Source organism: Herpailurus yagouaroundi, unplaced genomic scaffold, assembly GCF_014898765.1.
Source record: "Herpailurus yagouaroundi ecotype Mexico unplaced genomic scaffold, PumYag 569, whole genome shotgun sequence".
In the NCBI taxonomy this organism is placed as follows: domain Eukaryota; kingdom Metazoa; phylum Chordata; class Mammalia; order Carnivora; family Felidae; genus Herpailurus; species Herpailurus yagouaroundi.
This window is the reverse complement of record NW_024412786.1, coordinates 4,596,765-4,619,266: the sequence shown is the minus strand read 5'-3', so window position 1 is coordinate 4,619,266 and position 22,502 is coordinate 4,596,765. Positions and strand designations below refer to the sequence as shown.

Genomic DNA, 22,502 nt, shown 5'->3' with positions numbered 1-22,502 from the left:
CTAAATTAGCAGAGGGGAGAAGTAGAGTAATGTGTTTTTTAATAAGCAATCCAACAAAAGTCAAGAAAGGAGAGATAAGGAAACACAGAGGTAGGACATATAGAAAGTGCAAAATAAGGTAAAAGGTAAATTCTGTGTCTCCCTCTCTCTCTGCCCCTCCCCTGCTCATGCTCTGTCTCTCTCTGGCCCTCAAAAATAAATAAATGTTAAAAAAGTTTGAAAGAAGAATATTTTACTCACAGAATAAGTAAACAAAGTCAGTAGGGAGATAGATTTGGAAAACATAATTACTGAATGAGCAGCTTGATTTGTGTATATAGAGCACTTGGGAACACACATTCTCGTCAAGCACACTCAGAGCATTTGCTGAAAGTGACCATATACTGGCTCATAAAGCAGTTTCAACAAATCTCAAAGGACTAAGATAATACAGAATCTGCTTCTGACCACAGTGCGATTCACCTAGAGACTGAAAACAAACAAAACACTGGAAGATCCCTATTTGCTTGGGAATTCAGAAACACACGTTCAAGTAACAAACGGATTCAGGGAATAGTTTATTTATTTATTTTTTTAAATTTTTCTTAATGTTTATTTGTGACAGAGAGAGAGAGAGACAGAGCATAAGCAGGGGAGGGGCAGAGAGAGAGGGAGACACAGAATCCGAAGCAGGCTCCGGGCTCCGAGCTGGCGGCACAGAGCCCGACGCGGGGCTCGAACTCACGGATGCGAGATCATGCCCTGAGCTGAGGTCGGACATGAGTCGGACACTCAACCGACTGAGCCACCCAGGCGCCACCCCCCCAACCAAGGAAGAGTTTAGATAGGAATTGAGAATAACAAGAATAAAAATAAAAGCATAAAAAATAACAAGAATACTGTAGCCCCAAACCGTGGGGCACGGGGGAAGCAGCACATCGAAGGCATTTGTAGTCTTATATGCATATCTTAGAAAAAGAAACAAAGTGGAAAGTTAAGGGAATAAACACCCATCTCAGCAGGTTCCGTGAGAAGCCGGCTGTCGAGAGGCAGGGGTAGACCAGACAGGAGGGCAGTGGTTAGTGAGTGGGCTCAGCTTCTCCACCTCCTCCAACCTGATAGAAAGGGCGAAGGAAAGGCCTCAGGCTCAGGCCTGCAGGTGGAGAGAAGGAATGAGGGGTTGAAGAGAGTAGGAGGCAACGGAAGCCAAGAGCTTACCGGGAAAGTGTGGGATTTCTAGCAGCTCGGAGGGCCCTGCCGAGGCCGGGGACCACGGATCTTCCTCAGCACCCAGGTGTAGGCAAGAATTCACCTTGGGGGTGCCGTGTCACCAAGCAGGTGTGCTTGAGGACAAGGAAGTTGAAGACACCACGGTGGCAAGAGAGTGACTTTCTTGTCGGATCGCAGAATTCGTGCGAGAGGACAGCAGGGCAGAGGGCAGGAGCACGAACACCCAGGCACCCCTGTCCTTAGAACTTTGAATTGATTTTTAAATGGACTCCTTTAAACATTTTAGGAAGGTAATCACATTTTACGTAAATAATGAAAGCTTGTCTTTAAAAAGTGTACTCTAGGGGCACCTGGATGGCTCAGTTGGTCAAGCACCTGATTTTGGCTTGATCATTGTTTGGCATGATCCTACGGTTCGCGGGTTTGAGCCCCGCGGCAGGCTCTGTGCTGACAGCTGGGAGCCTGGAGGCTGCTTCGGATTCTGTGTCTCCCCCTCTCTCTGCCCCCCCGCCCCCCCCTTATGCTCTGTCTCTCAAAAATAAATAAACGTTAGAAAAATTGTTTTAATTTTTAAAAAAAGTGTTTTCTATTGACTCAATTCTACTCTTGAAACCCACGCTACACTATATGCTAACTAACTTGATTTAAATTTTTAAAAATGTAAAAAAAAAATATTTTTTAATGTATTCTATTTATTGCTTTTCTGTCAGTCCCTTTGACTAGAACAATGTTCACTAAGAGCTGGAGAAGAGTTGTCTTTATAGGGACATCTCTAGTTTTTTTTAATTTTAGTCAATAAGTAAGATTGGGATAATAGTTTGAAATAATTATTCTTTATCATTTTGAGTAAATATTCGTTTATTCCTAGTTTGCTAAGAATGTTTATCAAACCATGTTAGCCACTTTTTACTAAATTGTAGTAGATATTCCTGTCATCTCCTCCCCATGATCAAAAGATTCTTGATCAAGATTTTTAACGATGATCTCGTCACAATTTTGGAAATCAGGATACACAAGGTACGTTGTTTGCATAAGTTGGAGGCAAACGTTTAAAACCAATTTTTTTTTAAATCAACTGTTTCTGATGAGAGTCCCTGCTTGAGCTCAAAGTCCCTCCACCCTGGATTTTTCATTTCTTGGACTCTGAGCCACACTCCCTGCCTGAGTCCCTGGGATATGAACGACTCCAGTAACACGCAGCCCTTGTCCGTGAAGGCAGCAGGGGGATCTGTAGCTGCCGTTGAGGGAGAGGCTGGTAACAGCCCCTCCTCAGACCGGCTCAGAACTTTGCAGTGGAGTGGAGTACAGTAGAACCTTGGTTTGCCAGCATAACTCCTTCTGGAAACATGCTTGTCATCCAAAGCACTCGTATATCAAAGCGAATTTCAAGAACCATTGGCTCAGGTGTAATCATGGGACGTTCGGCATCACGTATTACTCGTGTTGCAAGACATCGCTCGTTTAGCAAGTGAAAATTTATTGGAAGTGTTTCTGTGTTTTGCAGGACGCTCGCAGAACAAGTTACTCCAAGGACAGAGGCAGAGACTGAGTTCCCCGGGGGTCTAGCTCACAGGTCAACCGGAGGTCACGTCCTCTAGATGACCTTTCTCAACGGTAGTCTTTTTTTGTCCAGTTGGCTTCTCTTAGCATAATGCTCTTACTTTTTTTGTTTTTAATGTTTATTATTTTTGAGAGACAGAGCACTTGTGGGGGAGGGGCAGAGAGGGAGGGAGATACAGAATCCAAAGCACGCTCCAGGCTCTGAGCTGTCAGCACAGAGCCTGACGCGGGGCTCAAACTCACGAACCACAAGATCACGACCTGAGTCGAAGTTGGATGCTTAACCGACTCAGTCACCCAGGTGCCCCTAAAACCTTTTGAATAATTCTACTAAACTAACTAAACATGTGTTCAAGTTAAAAACATACTTTTTTTTTCTTTAATTTTTTTTTTATTTTTGGGAGAGAGAGAGACAGAGCATGAACGGGGGAGGGGCAGAGAGAGAGGGAGACACAGAATCAGAAACAGGCTCCAGGCGCTGAGCCATCAGCCCAGAGCCTGACGCGGGGCTCGAACTCCCGGACCGCGAGATCGTGACCTGGCTGAAGTCGGACGCTCAACCGACTGCGCCACCCAGGCGCCCCAAAAACATACTTTTTAAGAAATTAAAATAAAAAAAAACCTCAGTGTAAATCCATTGAAGCCTCGTTTCATAATCTTTAAGACTTTTTTTCCAGTTAGCCTTGGTAAATAACTGAAAAAACAAATTAATATCTCTGAACATTATAAGTGACAGGTCAAGAACATCAATCCAATAGTGCATACATAATTTATATTTCTATCCTCATCAATTATCCAGTTTCATTCTAAAATTTCTCAAATTTTAATTCCTTAGTTTTCTATTTAGAGGGTAAAAAAAAAAAAAAACCCTTCGATTAATAATGACAACAAAGGGTTGAGCATGAAGGGAAATATTGCCCTTGGTTGTTTTTTTTTCCTGAAGAGTAATGGTTCAGAATTTGCTAAGTTGGTCTTCATGGAGACTGTCTTGAACAGAACTACCATGAGTGATGATAAAACTGAGGCGCAGAGAGTCTAAGCTTTTTGCTTGCTGTCACTCCGTGAAAAAGTGGAGCTGGGATTTGAAGCCAGGCAGGGTGACTCTACCCTGCCTTTTACAGGTGGAATCTACAGCAGGACTATATTCAAACAATAACATTCATTCAACAACTAGGAGGACTGGGCTCTGAGTGTATTATTAGCTATTCCTGCATAGAAAGCACCTGAGATGATCTGTGCCCTAAAACAAAAAACTGAGGATTTAAGTATGCCCTTCTCTGCCATGAGCAGCTGTGCACGGACCCTGCTTTACTCTCCAGAGTACTCCACAGAAGCAGGTGCACAGTTCCCAGAGCTGTGCTCAATGGACACTAGGTTCCAGGTGACCCCAATCCACTGAAAAGGGGCTAGGTTCCCCTATAAGAGAACGAATTTCCCTGTATTCTGGGCCATCTTGTCAAGATAGTCCCATTGTTGTCTGAAAACCATTTTCCAGTAATACCTTAGACTGGGGGCTCACAAATATTTTCTGTAAAGGACTAGGCAGTAAATATTTCAGGTGTTGTGAGCTATACGGTTTCTGCTGCAATTATCCAGCAGTGCAAAAGCAGGGAGAGGACGCATAACAAAAAGGTACAACTGCGTACCAATAAAGCTTTATTTACAAAAGCACACAGAGCTAGACTGCCCTAGACTATAAGCTCCTTGAGAAGGAGGCTTGTGTCTTTATCTTTGTAATTTCAGCCCTAGCAATAAAAATTGTCCCGATTTTACCGAAGAGGAAATTAACACAGAGTCACAGATGTTGATTTTTGAGGAAGACAGGCATAGAGCTACATACAGTTGGTGATTTGGCTATATTTTCTCTCGTGAAGTCAACATAGATACTGCACTTCTCACGTTAGATCGGAGCTAGTTGGGAACATTAAAGCAAACACAAAGCAAAAGCATCTTGTCCTCACGAACTCTCCCAACTGGCCTGGCTCTCGGCAAACTTGTCTTTGCAGAGTGAGTTCTACACAACTTGAAGCTAGGAGGTTGCATTGGAGATGGGAGTGATGCAGGCTCAAAACTACATTTCAGGTGCTCCCAGAGCTCAAGCAGGCGTCTGATTTTGCACGCCCTCAGTTTTCCCGGTCTGGTTCAGTTTCCTAACCGAGGACCCCAGGACAGGTTACAAAACAGCCTGAGAATAAAGTCTTTTGTTTATTCTCACTGAGATCATCCTTCACAGACAGGCTTTCTTTGGATTTGAGGGGACCTGATAAAGAGTGTTACACAGATTGGGATTCAGCCACAACCAGTAACGTGCAAAGACTGCTTCCGAGTGAGGTCAAGTCCTATTCACTTTCCTTTACACTCCATTTTGCCCCATTGTGATCCCGCGTCTTACAATTGCAAAACATTTTGTGAGCCTCAGTTTCTGCATCTGTAAAATGGGAAAATAGTGCTTGTCGGAAACTTAAATCAATGAACTTGCAGGTAAATCACTGAACCAAGCCGGGGGCTTGGCACGTTGTAAGCGCTCAAAGCACAGTAGCCACCATCCCCACTCTTCGTTACTATTTGGACCCCCCAGCGCCCGTCACCAGGGGCTGGACCAAGTATGAGGGAGGAGGGCAGAGCTGCGGGTCACCCCTAGGGCTCGGGGCCCTGCGCGTCGTCGGGGTACGTCCGAGCGTCCCTTGCCCCGACCCAGCACCCACGGCCGGGCAGCCGAGGGTAAGCACCACCACTTCCGCCGGCCACCCGTCCGAAATAGCCGCTTCCAGCCGCTTCCGGCTGCGAGCACTGCGGGGCCCGAGCCGCCCCGCGGTGGGCGGGGTCTACGAGCAGCCACGCCCCTGGCTTCCGGCTCACTTCCGGCTGCGCCTGGCACCACCCGGCCGCTCGGGGCTCCTGCCGAGACTGCCCCGCCCTCCCGGGCCCGCCTCTAGTGACGTCAGTTCCGGGGCGGTCCGGGCGGGGCCCGAGCTAGGGCTGCTGCCCGGAGCAGTCCTGGCTCGCGGGCGCTGCTCCGCTGCCGGCCACGTCTCCACGCCGGGCCGCGGGCGCTTCCCCGCCGTCCGACGGCCGCCCGGCCGCCGCAGGCCTGCCGCGCCGGGTAAGGGGCCCGCGCCTCCGTCCGGGGAGCTGTTGTCACGGCTCCCTGGACCGGCTTGCGCCTGGGAGAGGGAGGTGGGGGCAGGAGGAGGCTTGAATCGGGGCACGCGAGGCAGGAGGGTGACAGAGAAAAGATCAGTGGGGGCACAGGGGCAAGACGAGAGGACTGGAGGTGAGGAATAGCAGAGAAGAAGGAACGGAAGGAGCCCGTTGGGGACCGAGACTCAGAATGGGCACGGATGCGGGTCCGAGAGGCTGGAGGGAGGAGGGGGGCTGGAGGAGGGCTGCAGGGAGCGGGGGGGGGGGGGATCCCAAATCGGAGAAGAGGCCCGGGTAGTTCGAGTTTGGGAGCAGAGGATGGGAGAGTTGGAACACTCTTGTATGTTCAGAGAACTCAAAGGTCTTCCCGGGGCAAGGCTGGGCCGCAGGAGGTGTTGCCCTCAAAGAAAGAGTTGGCCTTTTAGGTGACCCAGGCCCTCTACCTGGGAGGGGGTTGTGCATTTCCATCTGCTTGCCTGCCTGCCTCCCCCATGTGAGCCTGGTGGCTGCGTTCTGTGAGCCGTCAACTCTCCGGCTGATAGGAGGGATCAGCATCCACATGGCTTGCGATAAGACATAAACATCGTGCTTAGAAATCTGCCTATGCCAACGTGCGGTTATTTTTACCGCCTGGAGGAAGCATCTCTGAAATTTCAATAAAATCGGTGAGGAAAGTAATTAAAGTATGGGCTCCCACTTGTATGCTGGACTTGCCTAGCGGACAAAGGAATGGCAAATTAGCCCACACCGCCAACAAAAATTAGCCTGTGATCCAGCGTTTAGCCGTGATACCAAAGCTTACAGAAACCTGGAAGCAAGCTTTGTGATTAAGATGATATCCACTTATGCAGGTTTCCATCTGCCACGCAGACACATCCGTTAGACCACAGGGCACTGTCTATACACACAGAACCACAAACCTGTGTTCCTTGGGTTCCGAGACCAAAGTTCAGCCAGGTGACGTGTCAGGATTAGGTATCTGTAGTCTGCCCTATATTTGTTGCTGCATTTCCTGCTCCTTGGTATATATAGCTTCTCCAGCTTGGAGCGGGGGCCCAGGTCGCGTTGCTGCTGATAAATATCACGAGTGATGGAATGTGGGGGTGACACTGTACAGTCCCTTACTGAGCCTAAGGATTACTTGTGTCGGATATTAGGAACCTGACTAAGGCCAGAAAAAGGAGTTCAGCAATTTGGAGTCTGAGTCCATGTAACTTGTACACAGCACTCAGCATATAATAAACAGCTTCATAAAAGAGTTAAACAAAAAAAAAATCAAGCCAAGGTTGGGAGCACAAGAATTCAGAGACAGGGCGTATTGGGAGGCATCACGAGATCATGGACCAGAAAAGGATCAGGAAATTGACACCTATGGCCACAGCCTGGGGGTGCCTTTCTAATGGGAGTGTTTCCTCTCTCAGGGGGTGCTGCCCCTTCCCTGCAGCACTTGCGGGGAGCTGATCGCTGAGAAAGAGGAAGTCCCGGCACCAGCCTAACGCCTGTCTTTCCCTCTTCAGGCTTTCCGCTTAATAATAACTTCATTCTTGTTTATTCTCTAATTGCCGCAGGGGTCTCTTTCCTTTCCATCTATTGTAGTCTGAGACCTTGGGCGACCCAGTCTCCCTGCACCGTAAGAATAACTGGCCCGACCCTCGTTTAAGGCTTACTGAAGCCTTTGCAGGACAGACTAGCATTTTAAGTCTTGTTAATGGTGTGTCCATTGTGAGTCACCTTATAAAGATTAGTGCAGGTCCCCACACACAGATCGTGACATTGAGAATATGCTGTTGGAAAGTGGAGGCAGGACCATTCCAGAGAGATGAAGTCACGACCCAACGAGGGCCTGTTCTTGACTCCACTGCAGCGGCCAATTCCCATTTCTGTGGGAGTGCTCACCAGCCCCTCTGGCTGGGAGTGAATAAGCGCTGATGGTATCCAGTAGAAGTTTCCTGAGAAACTTGTGGTGTTTCCTGACATGGCCTTAGAAAAACGTTCCATATATGCACCCACCTTTGTGTTTGTAACTGTGCGTGTGATCGAACACGTATCCACATGTGGCAGCATGCGTGCACGTGTGTGCCTGTGGGTGTGTGCGGCTGGGTATGCACGCGGCTGTGCGCACACACGAGGGTGCGTGTGGCTGTGTGTGTGCACTTGTTGAGCGTTCGTATTAGGGAGCGAGCCCGTGGCGGTCCTCACGCGTCACCACCTACTAATATCTGCCACTCTAGGAGGTGATGAGCTGTTTCTTAATCTCCTGAGTCTATGTTAACTATTCATCAATGAGATGATTTCCATTTGTGCTGTTAATATCTTTGCATTACCACTGTACTCCTGATTCTTCTAAAGTTTTGGTGGCTCCTAGGAAGATGTAGTTCCTGATATGTAAATCATGGAGTTTCTCTAAATTATTAAAATCTGTATGTGAAACTGTATTCAGTAGGATTACTCTGTGCCTTTCTGCCTGATAGTTCAAAGTACTTGAAGAAAATCAGGCGTTGGTTCCTTTGGTTGGAGCCTTTCAGAAATGTTTTCCAAAAGCGATACATGCTGGTGTTAAGAAAAAAAAAAAAAAAAAAAAAGACATATATATGCAGTAGAAAATGAGAATCACCAGGAAATTCATTCCCCTGGCATAACCACTTTATTAATGTTCCAGTGTAAATCTCTCTAGACCCCTTAACAAATGTCTTTTTAAATAAAAATAGCATCAGAGCGCCTGGGGGGCTCAGTCAGTTAAGAGGCCGACTTTGGCTCAGGTCATGATCTCATAGTTCATGGGTTTGAGCCCCACATCAGGCTGTGTGCTGACAGCTCAGAGCCTGGAGCCTGCTTCGGATTCTGTGTCTCCCACTCTCTCTGCCCCTCTCCTGCTTGCACTCTCTTCTTCAAAAATAAATAAACATTAAAAAAAACTTTTAAGGGGCACCTGGGTGGCTCAGTGGGTTAAGCATCCGACTTCAGCTCAGGTCATGAGCTCACAGTTTGTGGGTTCGAGCCCCGCATCAGGCTCTGTGCTGACAGCTCCGAGCCTGGAGCCTGCTTCGGATTCTGTGTCTCCCTCTCTCTCTGCTCCTCCCCCATTCATGCTTTGTCTCTGTCTCTCAAAAATGAATAAATGTTGGGGCGCCTGGGTGGCGCAGTCGGTTAAGCGTCCGACTTCAGCTCAGGTCACCATCTCGCGGTCCGTGAGTTCGAGCCCCGCGTCGGGCTCTGGGCTGACGGCTCGGAGCCTGGAGCCTGTTTCCGATTCTGTGTCTCCCTCTCTCTCTGCCCCTCCCCCGTTCATGCTCTGTCTCTCTCTGTCCCAAAAATAAATAAACGTTGAAAAAAAAAAAATTAAAAAAAAAATGAATAAATGTTAAAAAAAAAAAAAAATTTTTTTTTAAAGTCCTGACATTGAAAGTTTTGACACACATTTAACGCTGCTATTTCAGTGTCCCCTTCCTCCCTAGGTTTTCCCCCTGTGCTTCTCCTAAGGAGTGTTTACTGTTTTTCCAACCCTAGACGCGTCTGCTAGCAGAGTGGGGCATCTGCCCATGTCGCCCATGTGCCCCAGAGCATGCCATGGCCTGCGGCTGTGCCTCCTCGCTGCCCTCGCGCCCCGCACAGCCGGACCTCGGCCGGCGAGCGCCCGGTGCCAAGCCCGCAGCTCTCCACGGAGGAAGATGGCCCAGCCCGGGAGCACGCCCTGAGCGGCTGCGTCTAGTGAGCGTCCACGGCCCTGCCCGCGGGGCCACCTGCCTGGCGTCGGGACGGCGAGCCCGGAGGGGGCCCCGAGAGGGCTTTACCACGGAGTGGGAGAAGGAAGAGAGCAAAAGGGAAAGACAGCGAAGCCCCGAGGGGGGCCTGTTCGCAGGTGCGTCACCGTCAGAGGGCCCGCCTTCCGAGGTAGCCCACGAGGGGGGTCCGGGAGCAGGGGTGGACAGGAGGGCCTGGGAGCACGTGGTCCTCTGTGGCCCTCTCCTGTTCTTGTGACCCAGATGCCAGATACCACAGGAGGTTTTCTCTTGGCCTTGGGTCAGAATAGCAAAATGCTTGGGGGAACCCCTCTTTGGAGGGGGGGGTGCTGCCCCTCCCCGATGCTGGGGGTGGAGGAGGAGCCCGCTCACAGCAGGGGCCCTGGGAGGAGCCGCCTGGAGGCTGTCCCCAGACCGGGAACAAGACTGTCCCGTCTGTTCTGCGTGAGGAACCAAAAGAGGAGGAGGAAATCTGTTTCGGCACAGCGGATCAGGCCCTCCCTACCTTAGCTGGATTATCAGCCCTGAAGTTCGCTGAAAGGCTAGAGTAGGGTTGTTGGCAGACTTTGGCCCGCGGGCCAAGTCCGCCGGCTGCCTGTTTTTGTGCGTAAAGTTTTATCGGGACGCGGCCGCGCCCGGCCTTTACTCACGGTCCACAGCTGCCCTTGTGCTACAGCAGCAGACTTGAGTCTCTGAGACAGAGCCCGCGTGGCCCACAAAATCTAAAACATTTGCCATCCGGCTCTTTACTGACAAAGTTTGCCGAGCCTGCCCTAGAGATCGGTAGCGAGGGGGACAACAGAACATTCAGGAAGCCCCGGTCACAGCACCCCCCCGCAGCAGACCCCCGACCCAGGCCTCACACAGGGAGCGTGCTGGGCTCAGCAGTGGGAGATTTCAGATGCATTCAGTAGACATAACTGGCCAAAGAAAGAGCCGTTTAAATACATTTATTTAGCGAGAGCCCAGCTGCGTGGCCTCAGCTCATGGGGGAGTGTGAGTTCTTTGTTCCCGAAACCTTCCAGTTTCAATTCTTGCCTCTCATGACGTTGTGATTTTCGTCTGATTCTTCTCTCCCCACCCTACCCCCACTTGTTTCTGTCAGAACAAAGAATGCCTTTTGCATTCTAGAAAACAGATGCAAATCTGTGGTTTGTAGGGCTAAGTCCTCTAAACCTGGGAGCTACCAGGAGCTCTTATGGACAGTTTTGGATGGAGGGTGCAACTTGAAGCTAGAAGAAAGCCGGGGACTCTCACAAAGGGGTGAGAAGCATCGAGGAAGGAGCCAGTCTTCCGGAAGAGTTTGTCCTCGACAGACTTTCCCAGTCACAGGGCGGTTTCACAACAGTCTCCCAGATCACGAGAGGCAGAAAGCCACCCTGTGGCCACACACCCCTTCGTGGCGCACAGGGGCCGTGTTGCGTAGCCCCCGGCAAGGCTAGAAGTGCTTGCTGGGGCAGACTGATGCCCGGCGCTGGGCCACAACCTGCAGGGATCTTACAAGTCCAGTGCGGGTGGGGCCGTCGGGGAGAGGCAGCGGGGCCAGACCTTGAAGGCCACCTTGGCCATGGTAGTGAACTTCGGGGTTATCCGGGGATATTATGGGGTTTAAGCAGTGGAGGCAGGGTCACCTTTGTGGGTTACAAGGATCTCTCTGGAAGCTGTGGGGTGGCAGCCAATTGGGGCCAGGATAGAGACGCTTGAAGGGGATTCATCCGTGACTCAGGGCCAGTGGGAGGACAGTGAGCCCGCCCCGCTCCCCAGGGGCCAGCCTGGTTATGGGGCCACGGAGCACAGTGAGTAGCATCCGTGCCGGGTGAGGAGTTGATCGGGGCGTTTTCACATGGCCCAAGGGCTGCCTTCCGGGACGTTCTGTCGCCGCTCAAGAACGTCATGGCGAGGGCCAGTGGAAAGACCAAAGGCCTTGGGTGTCTTCAGGCAGGACTGATTTTGGAGGTGCCCTCAGGACCCCCAGGCTCATTGCCCGCCCTGCAGCTCCCAGCATGCCTGGGTCCCGTTTGCCCCGTGTCCAGATCAAGTGTTCAGTCGTGGGACCAACCTCAGGCCTGCAGGGGCTCCCCTGCAAATCCCAACTGCCCGGTGGTAGCCTGCCAATCTCTGGGCTGATCCTAGGTCTCTTGGCTTCTGGCCTTGCTGCTCCCACTCACCTCCCCTGCCCCTGCCCCTTCCCCACCACGTGGATCCCATCCATCTTGCAGAACATGGCCCACGTGTCCCTTTCCCAGAAGCCTTCCCTGGCCACGCCCCTCCCCCCACCAGAACTCAGGGCCTCCACACAGAGGACCAGCCTCCAACTTACATGTCAAGGCCTTCCCATGTGCCATCACCTGCCTGCTTCCCAGCACTGAATCACACCTCTGCTTTTTACTTGCAGTAACTTGCAGTGACCTCTTTTCTGTGTCTCCTACTGTATGGCGGGCTCCCTGAAGGAAAGAGTTGTCCGGCTTTCATCTTTTTGTTCTAAGCGCACTGCTCGGCACATGAGCAGGCACTCAGAATATTGGATGAATGGATGAGTGGATGGATGATGGAGAGATGGAGGATGGATGGATGGATGGATGGATGGATGGATGGATGGAGTGGCTGGTGAATGGGTTGATTGGTGGATGGACAGATGTGGTAGTCGGTGGACAGACAGGTGGATGGATGTTGGCCGGATAGACTGATGGATGGATGGGTGGGTGGATAATAGATGGATGAATGAATGATACATGATGGTTAGATAGACGAATGGGTGATGGCTGGCTGGCTAGCTAAATGATATCTCCCACGCGAAGGGTGTGGTCAGCCATCGTGGGGTGCACAGAAGTGTGTTGGGCCTGATATGTGATCTTGGCCAGTCTTGGTGATTGACAGGCCTTGGCCCTGTGAGCATGGTCAGGTCTTGACCCTCTGTCTACTCCTCTTTCACACCAGGAACTCTGGGTGGGAGAATGGGCACTTGGGAGGTTGAGACACAGAGTGAAGTTGGGTCGAGGAGTGCTTTGAGCCTGTCAAATACAGGCACCGGGCAGATCACTAGACCACCATGGTTGAGACGCATCTCAAGCTCCCTGGGTGCCAGGCCCTGGTGGGAAGACTCGGCTCAGTTTGCGGACCTTCCAGAACCCTCCGTGGCAGGCACAGAACCATGCCCCGTGTCCCAGGTGAGGCTGTGCATTACTGACCGGACGCCTTCTTTCTTGACCACAGATCCTTCAGCCCGGCAGCAGGGAATTGTTAGCAGCCTGAGGAGTGGCCAGCTGGGAACCTCAGGGACCGCCCAGCCTTGCTCCTGGCTCACCCACAAGATGTGGACAGCCCTTGTGCTCGTTTGGATTTCCTCCTTGTCCTTATCTGAAAGCAAAGCGCCATCCCAGGATCTACGTAAGTGAGAAAGCCGTGTGATTGCTAGTCAGGCCTGCAGTGGTCCCAAAGCACCCTGAGCCCAAGGGACGTGTGCAAGCCTAGGCCAGCGAGTCAGGAGCCTCAGGGCCACCCAGGTGCTAGGCCGGGGAGGGCCGTCAGGCCAAGCTTCTCTGGGGCCAGCTTGAGTAGAAAGCCCCCAGGGGGCTGACCTCTGAGCCCTGAGAGGGTCATTTGCTCGGCCCTGCAAAATTTCTCCTGTAAACCTGATCCTGTCACTGAGGAATTCGTCTGTTCATACATCAAATATTTCATTACACTCCTGCTCCGTGCGAGGCACCGTTCATCTCCAGGAATTCCTGCCGCAAATCCTTTCATAAAGCCAAGAATTCTTTCATGGTGTGACCATCCGGGCCGTGGTTTGTCTGCTTTGTAAACCTGGGTGTGTGTTTGATGCGTTTTGTTAATGGTGAATCACGCCTCTGAGGTGAGACTTTCGCTCTGTCTGATGTTTCGGGAATTGGATCAGAGAGGGAAGCTCTTAGGCCTTCGATGGGCTCAGGGTTCAGAGGGAAGGGAGTTTTCACGTCAGAGTGGCGAGCGCCTCTCCGGTGGGCGGCAGGCTCGATGTGTGCGGGAGGAGATGGGAGGGGAACGTGCTCCCACGTCCCCTCCTTTATTCTCGCTGGACTGTGGGGTCAGTCCCCACCGGCCAGGACAGTGAGCCAGAAATTAAGACGCTCCCTGATGGGGCGCCTGGGGGGGCTCAGTCGGTTGAGCGTCCGACTTCAGCTCAGGTCATGATCTCGCGGTCCGTGGGTTCGAGCCCCGCGTCGGGCTCTGTGCCGACAGCTCGGAGCCCGGAGCCTGCTTCGGATTCCGTGTCTCCCTCTCTCTCTGCCCCTCCCCTGCTCATGCTCTGTCTCTCTCTGTCTCAAAAACAAATAAAAACATTTTTAAAAAATTAAAAAAAAAAAAAGACGCTCCCTGAATAATCCACCTGCCCAGGGTGGAAAGTGACTCTATCTTTTCCTCCCTTTTCTGACTTTAAGGGCACCTAGTCTCTAGCCAGACAGCTACTTCAGCCAACAATGCCTCGGTGACGGCGGCTGTAAGAGTCCTTAATGACACATCGGGAACGATGACCGTGCTGACGCCTCCTGTCACACTGACCACAGGGACTCTGGGGGCCGACCCCAGCTCTCCTGCAGTCACAGCAGGGAGCACATTCAGGACAGACACAGCTGGCCCGGCAGCCTCCGGGGGACCCTCACCAGCTTCGGTGGCGTCCACACGGCAGACCCTGTCCTCCGCGACCGCTCCCGGCGCAGCCCCCACGCCGGCCCTGAGTGTCAGCCCGCTGCCAAGAACGGCGGCGCCCGTGACGTCGGCCACCGTTGCTCGGACCACAGCTGGCACCGCAGCAAGCGCCAGCGCCCCGACAGGCGCGCGCGGCCCCCCCGTAGCCAGCCCCGCGCCCCCCACGGGTCCCCAAGCGCTTGACGTGTCCACACGAGGCCCCACCGTCCGGACGTCGACGGCCCGGCCCGGGGCTGGCACGACAAGGGGGCCCACGCCCACCCTCGCCGACACAACCCCAGAGCCCACCCGCCCATCCACGGCTCCCGTGTCCACCACGGCAGTGACCGCCACCGAGGCCCAGGCCCGGGAGCCGGCTGCCAGCAAGCCGCCGGCACGGGCCCCTGACTCCGCCCCCACCCCCAAGGTGGAGGCCACGGCCCCCACGACGCGGCCAGGCCCCGAGCCGTCGACCCGGGGAGCTGCGGGCCCAGACACGCCCCGGACGCCGGAGCAGGTGCGGCCCGAAACCCCGCCTGGTATCGCGTCCACCGCCCCGACACCCGGGAGCTCGGGGGGCTCCCAGGTGCCAGCCTCGGCCCCGTGCCCGCTTAGCACGCAGGGCCCGTACCTGGTGGTCACCACCCGGCCCCTTCCCCAGGCTCTGGTGAACAAAAGTTTCCTGCTGGCGGTGCTCTTGCTCGGGGTGACCCTCTTCATCGTAGTCTTGGTTCTGCTGGGCCTGCAAGCCTACGAGAGCTACAGGAAGAAGGAGTACACGCAGGTGGACTATCTGATCAACGGGATGTACGCGGACTCCGAGATGTGAGGGGCCCGAGAGGCGGAGCCCGCCCCTCCTTCCGTCTGGCCTCCGAGACCAAATCAAGTGCTTCCAGATTCTTTTGGTGCAGTTAGGACGAGTGCCGGACGCTTAAGCATATCTACTTCTGTCGGATTGACTCCACGAGCCCTCGAGAGTTGCTTTGTTCATATTTATTTTTGTAAACAATCATGTCAACGGAGCGGGCAGCGGCCCCGCCACGGGCAGGCCTGGCAGGGCCCAGGTGGGGATCCTGACCAGAATTAAAGCAACGACTGCTTTCCATTCAGACCTGTGTCTCCCCGTTTGTGTACGTCCTGTCCCGTCCCGTCCACCGCTGCGCCCGGCCGGGGGCGGGGGCGGGGGCGGGGGCGGGGGGTGGGGGGCCTTGCTGGGATGCACATGACGGGACTCGTGTTCGTCAACGTCGACTGCTCCATCGGGCCCGGGGGTCTGCTGTGTCTGTGCTGCTTCCTGGGGCTTCGCTCTGATGCCCGACCCTGCCCCGCACTCGGTGGGGGGAGCCCCAGCCCGTCTCTGGCACCCCGTGGAGGCAGAGACTTTTTCACAGACGCCCTTTTCTGAACCGTTCCGTGGCGCAAGCTTAGAGCCTCACGTAAAACACACGTGAGCTCCTCAGTGTGGCCGGGTCGGCCTGCACCTGCTCGACCCCCAGGCCTCAGCGCTCCCGGGGCCCTCTCCCCTGAGCAGGAGGACGTCCCTGGGCTCCCCTGTCCCGCACAGCCCTCAGAGCCAACACTAAGTGCCCGTCGGGCCAGCCGCTGCCCTCGTGCCTAACGCGCTAACCCATTTATCCCCCACCTCAACCCCAGGAGAAGCAGCGCGATCCCCATTCTAAAGGTGGGGCCACTGAGGCACGGAGGAGGGGGAGGCATACTCGCACACCGAGGGCCAGAATCAGGGTGTGACCCAGCGACTCACCTGCCCAGGTTGAGGGTGGCCTCGGGCCTTTCTCGGCCTACCTGCCCAAGACGGTGAGAGCAGTAAAGCTGTGTTCCCAGACCAAGCGTGCAGCTCCTAACTGTGTGACTTGGAGCAAGTGTGGAATATTCTGGAACTCAGCTCCTCCATCTGTGAAATGGGGAGACATAGAATAATCTGTTGTGGACCCAGGGCTGTGGGACCTGGCTCTATCGGGGGAGGGGAGTCAATGCTTGCTTCTAAGTGCTCTGAACCCTAAAGAAGAGACCATTTAAAAAAACATTTTTTTAATGTTTATTTATTTTTGAGAGAAAGAGAAAGACAAAGTGTGGGTGGGGGAGGGGCAGAGAGAGAGGGAGACACAGAATCCAAAGCAGGCTCCAGGCTCCAAGCTGTCAGCACAGAGCCCGATGCGGGGCTCGAACTCACGAACCGCGAGATCATGACCTGAGCTGAAGTCGGACGCTCAACCAACTGAGCCACCCAGGCGCCCCTAAGATTTTATTTTTAAGTGATCTCCACACCCAACGTGGGGCTCGAACATACAACCCTGAGATCGGGAGTCGCGTGCTCCACCGACTTGCCCACGTATCCTTACGAACGGGCCCCTGCGGCCGCTGCCTTGCCTGGGTCCCCCCACCAACTGCCCGCCCCGCTCCAGCCGTCGTCCATCCTGCAGCCAGGGGTCCCCCAACACACAAACGTGACCACACCTTTCCCTACCAATGTGCCTTCCCAAGATAAAGGCCCAGCTGCTCTGCCTGGCACTCCAGACCAAGGCAAACCCTTCTGGGGGTCCTGGCCAAGCAGAGCATGAGGGAAAGAGCCAGTCTCAAGATAGCTCATAGGAGGCGGAGACCGTCCAAATCTGCGGGGGTCACGGGTTTGGGTCCCACGCTAGCCCCCCACCTTGGAGGCCACCAGACTGCAGTGAGCCAGGCAGCCATTCCTGGCCTGCTCGAAAGACCCATAAATATCTGATAAATACCTCAATCAGGTATTTATTGAGCACCCACTGTTTGCCAACCAACTGGAGATTCAGGGATGAATTCACCTGCCCTGCCCACGGGAGCTCAGAGTGTGGTGCGTGAGAGTGAGGAACGCAAGGAGGCAAGAGGTAGACACACAGAGGAGGCCCCCGGGCCCCCCCCCCCCCCGGAAGGGCAGAGAAGGCTGCCTGGCAGAGGGGACTCAGAGACCTGGCTCTTTGGTGGCAGGGGCTGTGGCTGGTTCGGTGCCCGGAGCAGCACTGACACGAAGGAGCAGGGTCCCTGTTTGAGAGTCCGAATGAAGGCCGGGGTGCAGTGAAAATCAGATTCGGGGTTTGGCCCCCATGGGGTCTCTCCTCCCTCCAGTGAGGAGACCAAGGTGTGGGAGGGCCAAGTGGCTTGCCCAAGACCACCCTCCAAGTGGCAGCACAGGATTCGCTGGGGGAGCACAGGGAGCTGGGGCGCCCAAGGCAGGCAGCTGGCCCATTTCCTCTGGAGGCACCCCTGCGTGCCCAAGCCAGCGAGGTCCAAGGGCTCCCCCTGGCGGCCACCCCTCCCTCCCTCACCCTGGGTGCTGGTCCCGGCCGCGCGCAGCGCCCCCAGCTTCCCCAGGGCCGGGGATCCCGCCAGCCTAGCTCTCCCTGCACCGGAAGCCTTCCTGGTGACCCCGCACGGGCGAACTCTCGCCCCCGCATGCTCCCAGACCGGGGTGTCGTACTGTGGGACACTGTTCTCGGTGCAATTCTGTCATGTGTGCCTGTGACGGTCTCCCCCCGCCCCCAGAAGGAAGCCAGGAGTTCAGGGAGAGTGCAGCAACCTCGCGCACAGACCCTTGTGCCTCCAGCCCAGAAGGAGCCAGCGGGGCCGCTGAGCAAGCCATCCGTGTCCCCGCTCAGCCACAATTTTTATATCTACAAAACCTCTCTCGGCTTCAAAATCGGACCAGTGTCCGTGCGGCACAGGGACGGATAACAGCTAATATTTTTTGAGCACTTGCTGCATACCAGACAGTTGAGTGGTAGCTATCATCTCATTTAATTAACTCAGACTACGGTCTTCGCGCCCCTGACGCCCTGCCCCCCCCCCCCCCCAACTCATGCTCCAAAGCGGCCAGAGCCATGGTTTAAAAATACAACCCAGGAGAGCCTGGGTGGCTCAGTCGGTTAAGCATCAGACTGTTGACTTCAGCTCAGGTCATGATCTCACAGTGTGTGAGTTTGAGCCCCACGTGGGGCTCTGCGCTTACAGTGTGGGGTCTGGTAGGGATTCTCTCTCTCTCTCTCTCTCTCTGCCCCTCCCCTGCTTGCTATCTCTCTCAAATAAATAAATAAATAAATAAACTTAAAGAAAAACCTTAAAAAAATTAAGAATAAGAAATAAAAAATACAACCCAGATCCCTTCCCCCCACCCCCCATCCCCGCCCCCCCGCCCCCGCCTGGATCCCTTAATGGCTTTTCACTTCAATAGGGAAACAATCCAAATGTAGACTAAGGACGAGCATGGCCAGAGGGAAGTTTTCATGAAAAATCTGGGAAATGGGAGATCCAGGCAGAGGGAGGAGGGACCATGGAGCCCCCCCGGACAGAGGGAAGCTGGCGAATGTGGACGACAGAAGGGGAGAGTGGCAGAGACAGTGGGGACAGGCCCGGAGGACACGGCCAGCGTGAAGCAGGGAAGGAGGCGAAGGCCCAGGAGTTCGCTCCGCAGAAGAATGTCATCGATTTCGGCTTTAAAAATTATTTTGTTGTGGGGCGCCTGGGTGGCGCAGTCGGTTAAGCGTCCGACTTCAGCCAGGTCACGATCTCGCCTTCCGTGAGTTCGAGTCCGGCGTCGGGCTCTGGGCTGACGGCTCAGAGCCTGGAGCCTGCTTCCGATTCTGTGTCTCCCTCTCTCTCTGCCCCTGCCCCGTTCATGCTCTGTCTCTCTCTGTCCCAAAAATAAATAAAAACGTTGAAAAAAAAATTAAAAAATTATTTTGTTGCACTGCAGTCCTTACAAAGTGGCCTGCTGTCTGGGATTCACTTTTTTTTTTTTTTTTTAAGTAGGTTCCTTGCCTAAGGAACGTGGGGCTCGAACTCACGACCCGAGATGGCCGGCCAGCCGCCCTGGGATTCACTTGAAAACACTTCAGCGCGAGGGGAAGGTGCCAGGGGCAAAGGTACCACCAGACGGCATGTTGTTGCCGTGGAATATGGTTGGTGGGAGCAGCGGGGTCCGCTACGTGCTCCCTCTCTGGGCACGTCTGGAAATTTCCATGATGACAAGTTGAGAGAAGAGAAAGGAATGCGGTAGAAATGCGGTTTAAACCTCTTAAGTAAATGGTGGCTCTGGTTGCCACGTGGAGGGCAGCCTGGGGGCCGCGCCCGAGGGCCCGGTCCTCCCAGGCAGCGAAGACACGGTTTGGGCCAGGGTGTGCCCGCCCCAGGGGGAGACGCAGAAGAAGGTGCAGACACGTTTTGGAAGATGAGTCAACGGGACCTCCACTGTTTCTTTCCACACCCCACACCCGCACTCACACGTAGCGGCAGTCAGGATGACCTCCCCGTGTGGGGCTTGAGGGGCTGGGAGGGGGGTGACGTCCTTTCCAGGAAACGGGGAGCAATGCACCCCTATTCTCAGCGCGCTGCTCATGGCTTCCTTTAACCCTTGCTACAACCCTATGAGACAGAACTGTCATTCTCCTCACCACCCCCCTACACACACAGAAGGGAAACTGAGGCCGGAGAAGTGGTGAACCTGGCCAAGGTCACACAGCAGCAGGGGGGCAGCGCTAGGGCCCCAGGTCCCACGCTTCTGCCGCTGGCTCCGCTGCCCCCTGCTGGGAGATGGGGGGAGGTGGGGGAGGGAATCCCGAGATGCCTGTCAGGTGTCAGGAGGGCGTGGGACACGAGTCTACGGGCTGGGAAGGCCCCCACGGGAAAGACGCATCAGCGGAGATGGCTTTCGAAGCCAGGAGGCCAGAGCAGGTGGTCCGAGGACAGAGAAGGGGTGACTCCTTCCACCGGGAGAGTGTGGCATCCTGGAACCTGAGACATGCGGCCGAGGGCCGGGTGAGAGAGGGACAAGGCACGGGGAGGGTGAAGAAGTGGGCGGGCAAGGAGGCCGTGACCTCGGGCCACGACTTGGAGAGGTTCAGCCAGGCACGGGGGTGGGAGGAGGCACGGGGCAGCAGACCGAGGTGCGCGGGCGACCAAGAAGGATATTCTCTTTTTAATTTTTTTTTCTCAACGTTTTTATTTATTTTTGGGACAGAGAGAGACGGAGCATGAGCGGGGGAGGGGCAGAGAGAGAGGGAGACACAGAATCGGAAACGGGCTCCAGGCTCCGAGCCGTCAGCCCAGAGCCCGACGCGGGGCTCGAACTCCCGGACCGCGAGATCGTGACCTGGCCGAAGTCGGACGCTTAACCGACGGCGCCACCCAGGCGCCCCCAAGAAGGATATTTTCAAAGTTCAGCGTAGTTAACATACAGCGTCGAATCAGTTTCAAGTGCATAATCTAGTGATTCAACGACTCCATCCGTTACTCAGTACTCATCATGAGCGTCCTCTTAATCCCCAAGAAGGGTTTTTTTTAATCTTTATTTTCGAGAGAGGCAGAGAGCAGGGGCAGAGAGAGAGAGAGAGAGGGAGAGAGAGAATTTCAAGCAGGCTCCACGCTGTCAGCACAGAGCTCGATGTGGGGCTCAGACTCTCAAACCGTGAGACGATGGCCTGAGCTGAAACCGAGTTGGACGCTCAACGGACTGAGCCACCCAGGCGCCCCAAGAGGGATTGTTTCTTAAACAGAGATCCTAGAGCGCCCAACAGTGCTCGCTGCCTCCGCACACGGTCGGACCCACTATTGTCCCCCATTTCCAGATGGGAAAACTGAGGGCAGGAGGTGAGGCCCAAGGCCGCACAGGTAAGGGCAGAGCCAGGGTCTGGGTCCAATCCGTCTGGCTCCACGTCCCCACGTCCCCACGTCCCACACTCCCACCGCCAAATCGACTCAAACACCAGCTTTGCTTCACTGGGGCCACCTGCTGACCAGAGTGGCGTTCTCAGTGAATATGCACACTGTGTCCCACGAGCAGGGCACGCGGCAGGGGCTCGGTTTCACCCTGCTGACTGTGGAGTTACCCGGTGGGACAGGGCACTGTGCGAGGGAAGCAGGTACAAAGGCATCCAGGTGAGCAGAGAGAGGAGCACAAGGGGACTTCCAGCGGGAGGTCCTGGACCCCGTAACTGGAAAGGCATGGAAATGGGAGGCCCCACCCCCTCGCCTGGCCTTTCTCCTGAATCTTTGGGAGCCCCCCCTCTCCCCCCCGCCCCAGCACAGCAGCATTTTGAGAGCCGCAGAGAACTCCCAGGAGCCCTGAGCGGCTCTTTGTCTCAGGCAACCTTGGATCGGAAGGAACAGAAGCCTCAGGAGCAGAGCTGTCCACCCCTCTCCGTTTCTTCTTCTTCTCTCTGCACCTCTGCATTCTCCTCCCAGCAGAGCCCCTGCCTCTGTAAGACTTAGGGTCTGTTTTCTCCAAGGGGCTCTGGCTTGTAACCTCGGCACCAGCACTGGCCCATCTAAGCTGCGATGTCCCACTCCCAGGGCCTCCTATTGTCCAATCCACTGTGGCCAGGGGGCTGTGCCTAGTGGGCTGTGGGTGCGGCCCAGATGTTAAGAAAAGAGGGTGGGGGCGCCTGGGTGGCTCAGTCGGTGAATAGTCCGACTTCGGCTCAGGTCGCGATCTCACCGCTCGTGGGTTCGAGCCCCGCGTCGGGCTATGTGCTGACAGCTTGGAGCCCAGAGCTCCCTCCCCTGCCCCTCCCCTCTCTGCCCCTCCCCTGCTCTCTCTCTGTCTCTCTTCTCAAAAATAAACATTAAAAATTTTTTTAATTAAAAAAAAAAGAACATCGATGTTCTCACGCACCTCAGTCTCTGCCCTACGGAAGCCCAGAGGAGGCACGTGTTAGAACATCAATGACTACATTATTTGTCAAGGCGAAAATTGCACATGCTCTAAACAGTCTTCAATAGTACCCCGAAATACGCACAGCAGTTTAAAAGAATGAGCTAGAACTATCTGTAACCGAATCAACAGTTTCTCAAGACATATTTTTGAGCATAAAAGGGAAAGTTACTGATGGGACGGTACCGTCGTGCTTGCGTTACGGAGTTACCTATTTCTCCGTAACAGTATCACCACGGATTCAAACAGCACACATTTATCATCACAGTTTTTGGGAGTCGGAATCGGGGCACGGCTTAGCCGGGTCTTCTCTTCAGGGTCTCCCAGAGCTCTAACCAGGGAGTTGGCTGGAGCTGTGCCCTCATCCGAAGCTCACCCGGGGAAGGGGTTGCTTCCAAGCTCACATGGTGTCGGCAAGAATCAGATCCTTGCAGGTGTCCGGACTGAGGGCCTGTGTTCCTTGCTGGCAGGGGCGCTGGAGGCCTCCCTCC

The 22,502-nt window shown here is 54.5% G+C and overlaps 1 protein-coding gene across 1 annotated transcript; it reads left to right on the top strand.

Moving 5' to 3' along the window:
* Positions 1-5,720: 5,720 nt before the first annotated feature.
* Positions 5,721-15,426, top strand: CUNH11orf24 (chromosome unknown C11orf24 homolog). The gene is made up of 4 exons (XM_040465599.1): positions 5,721-5,872; positions 9,418-9,769; positions 12,864-13,037; positions 14,069-15,426. The coding sequence occupies exons 2-4, from the start codon at positions 9,478-9,480 to the stop codon at positions 15,142-15,144; spliced, it is 1,542 nt and encodes a 513-aa protein (XP_040321533.1). The 5' UTR covers positions 5,721-5,872; positions 9,418-9,477; the 3' UTR covers positions 15,145-15,426.
* Positions 15,427-22,502: the final 7,076 nt, after the last annotated feature.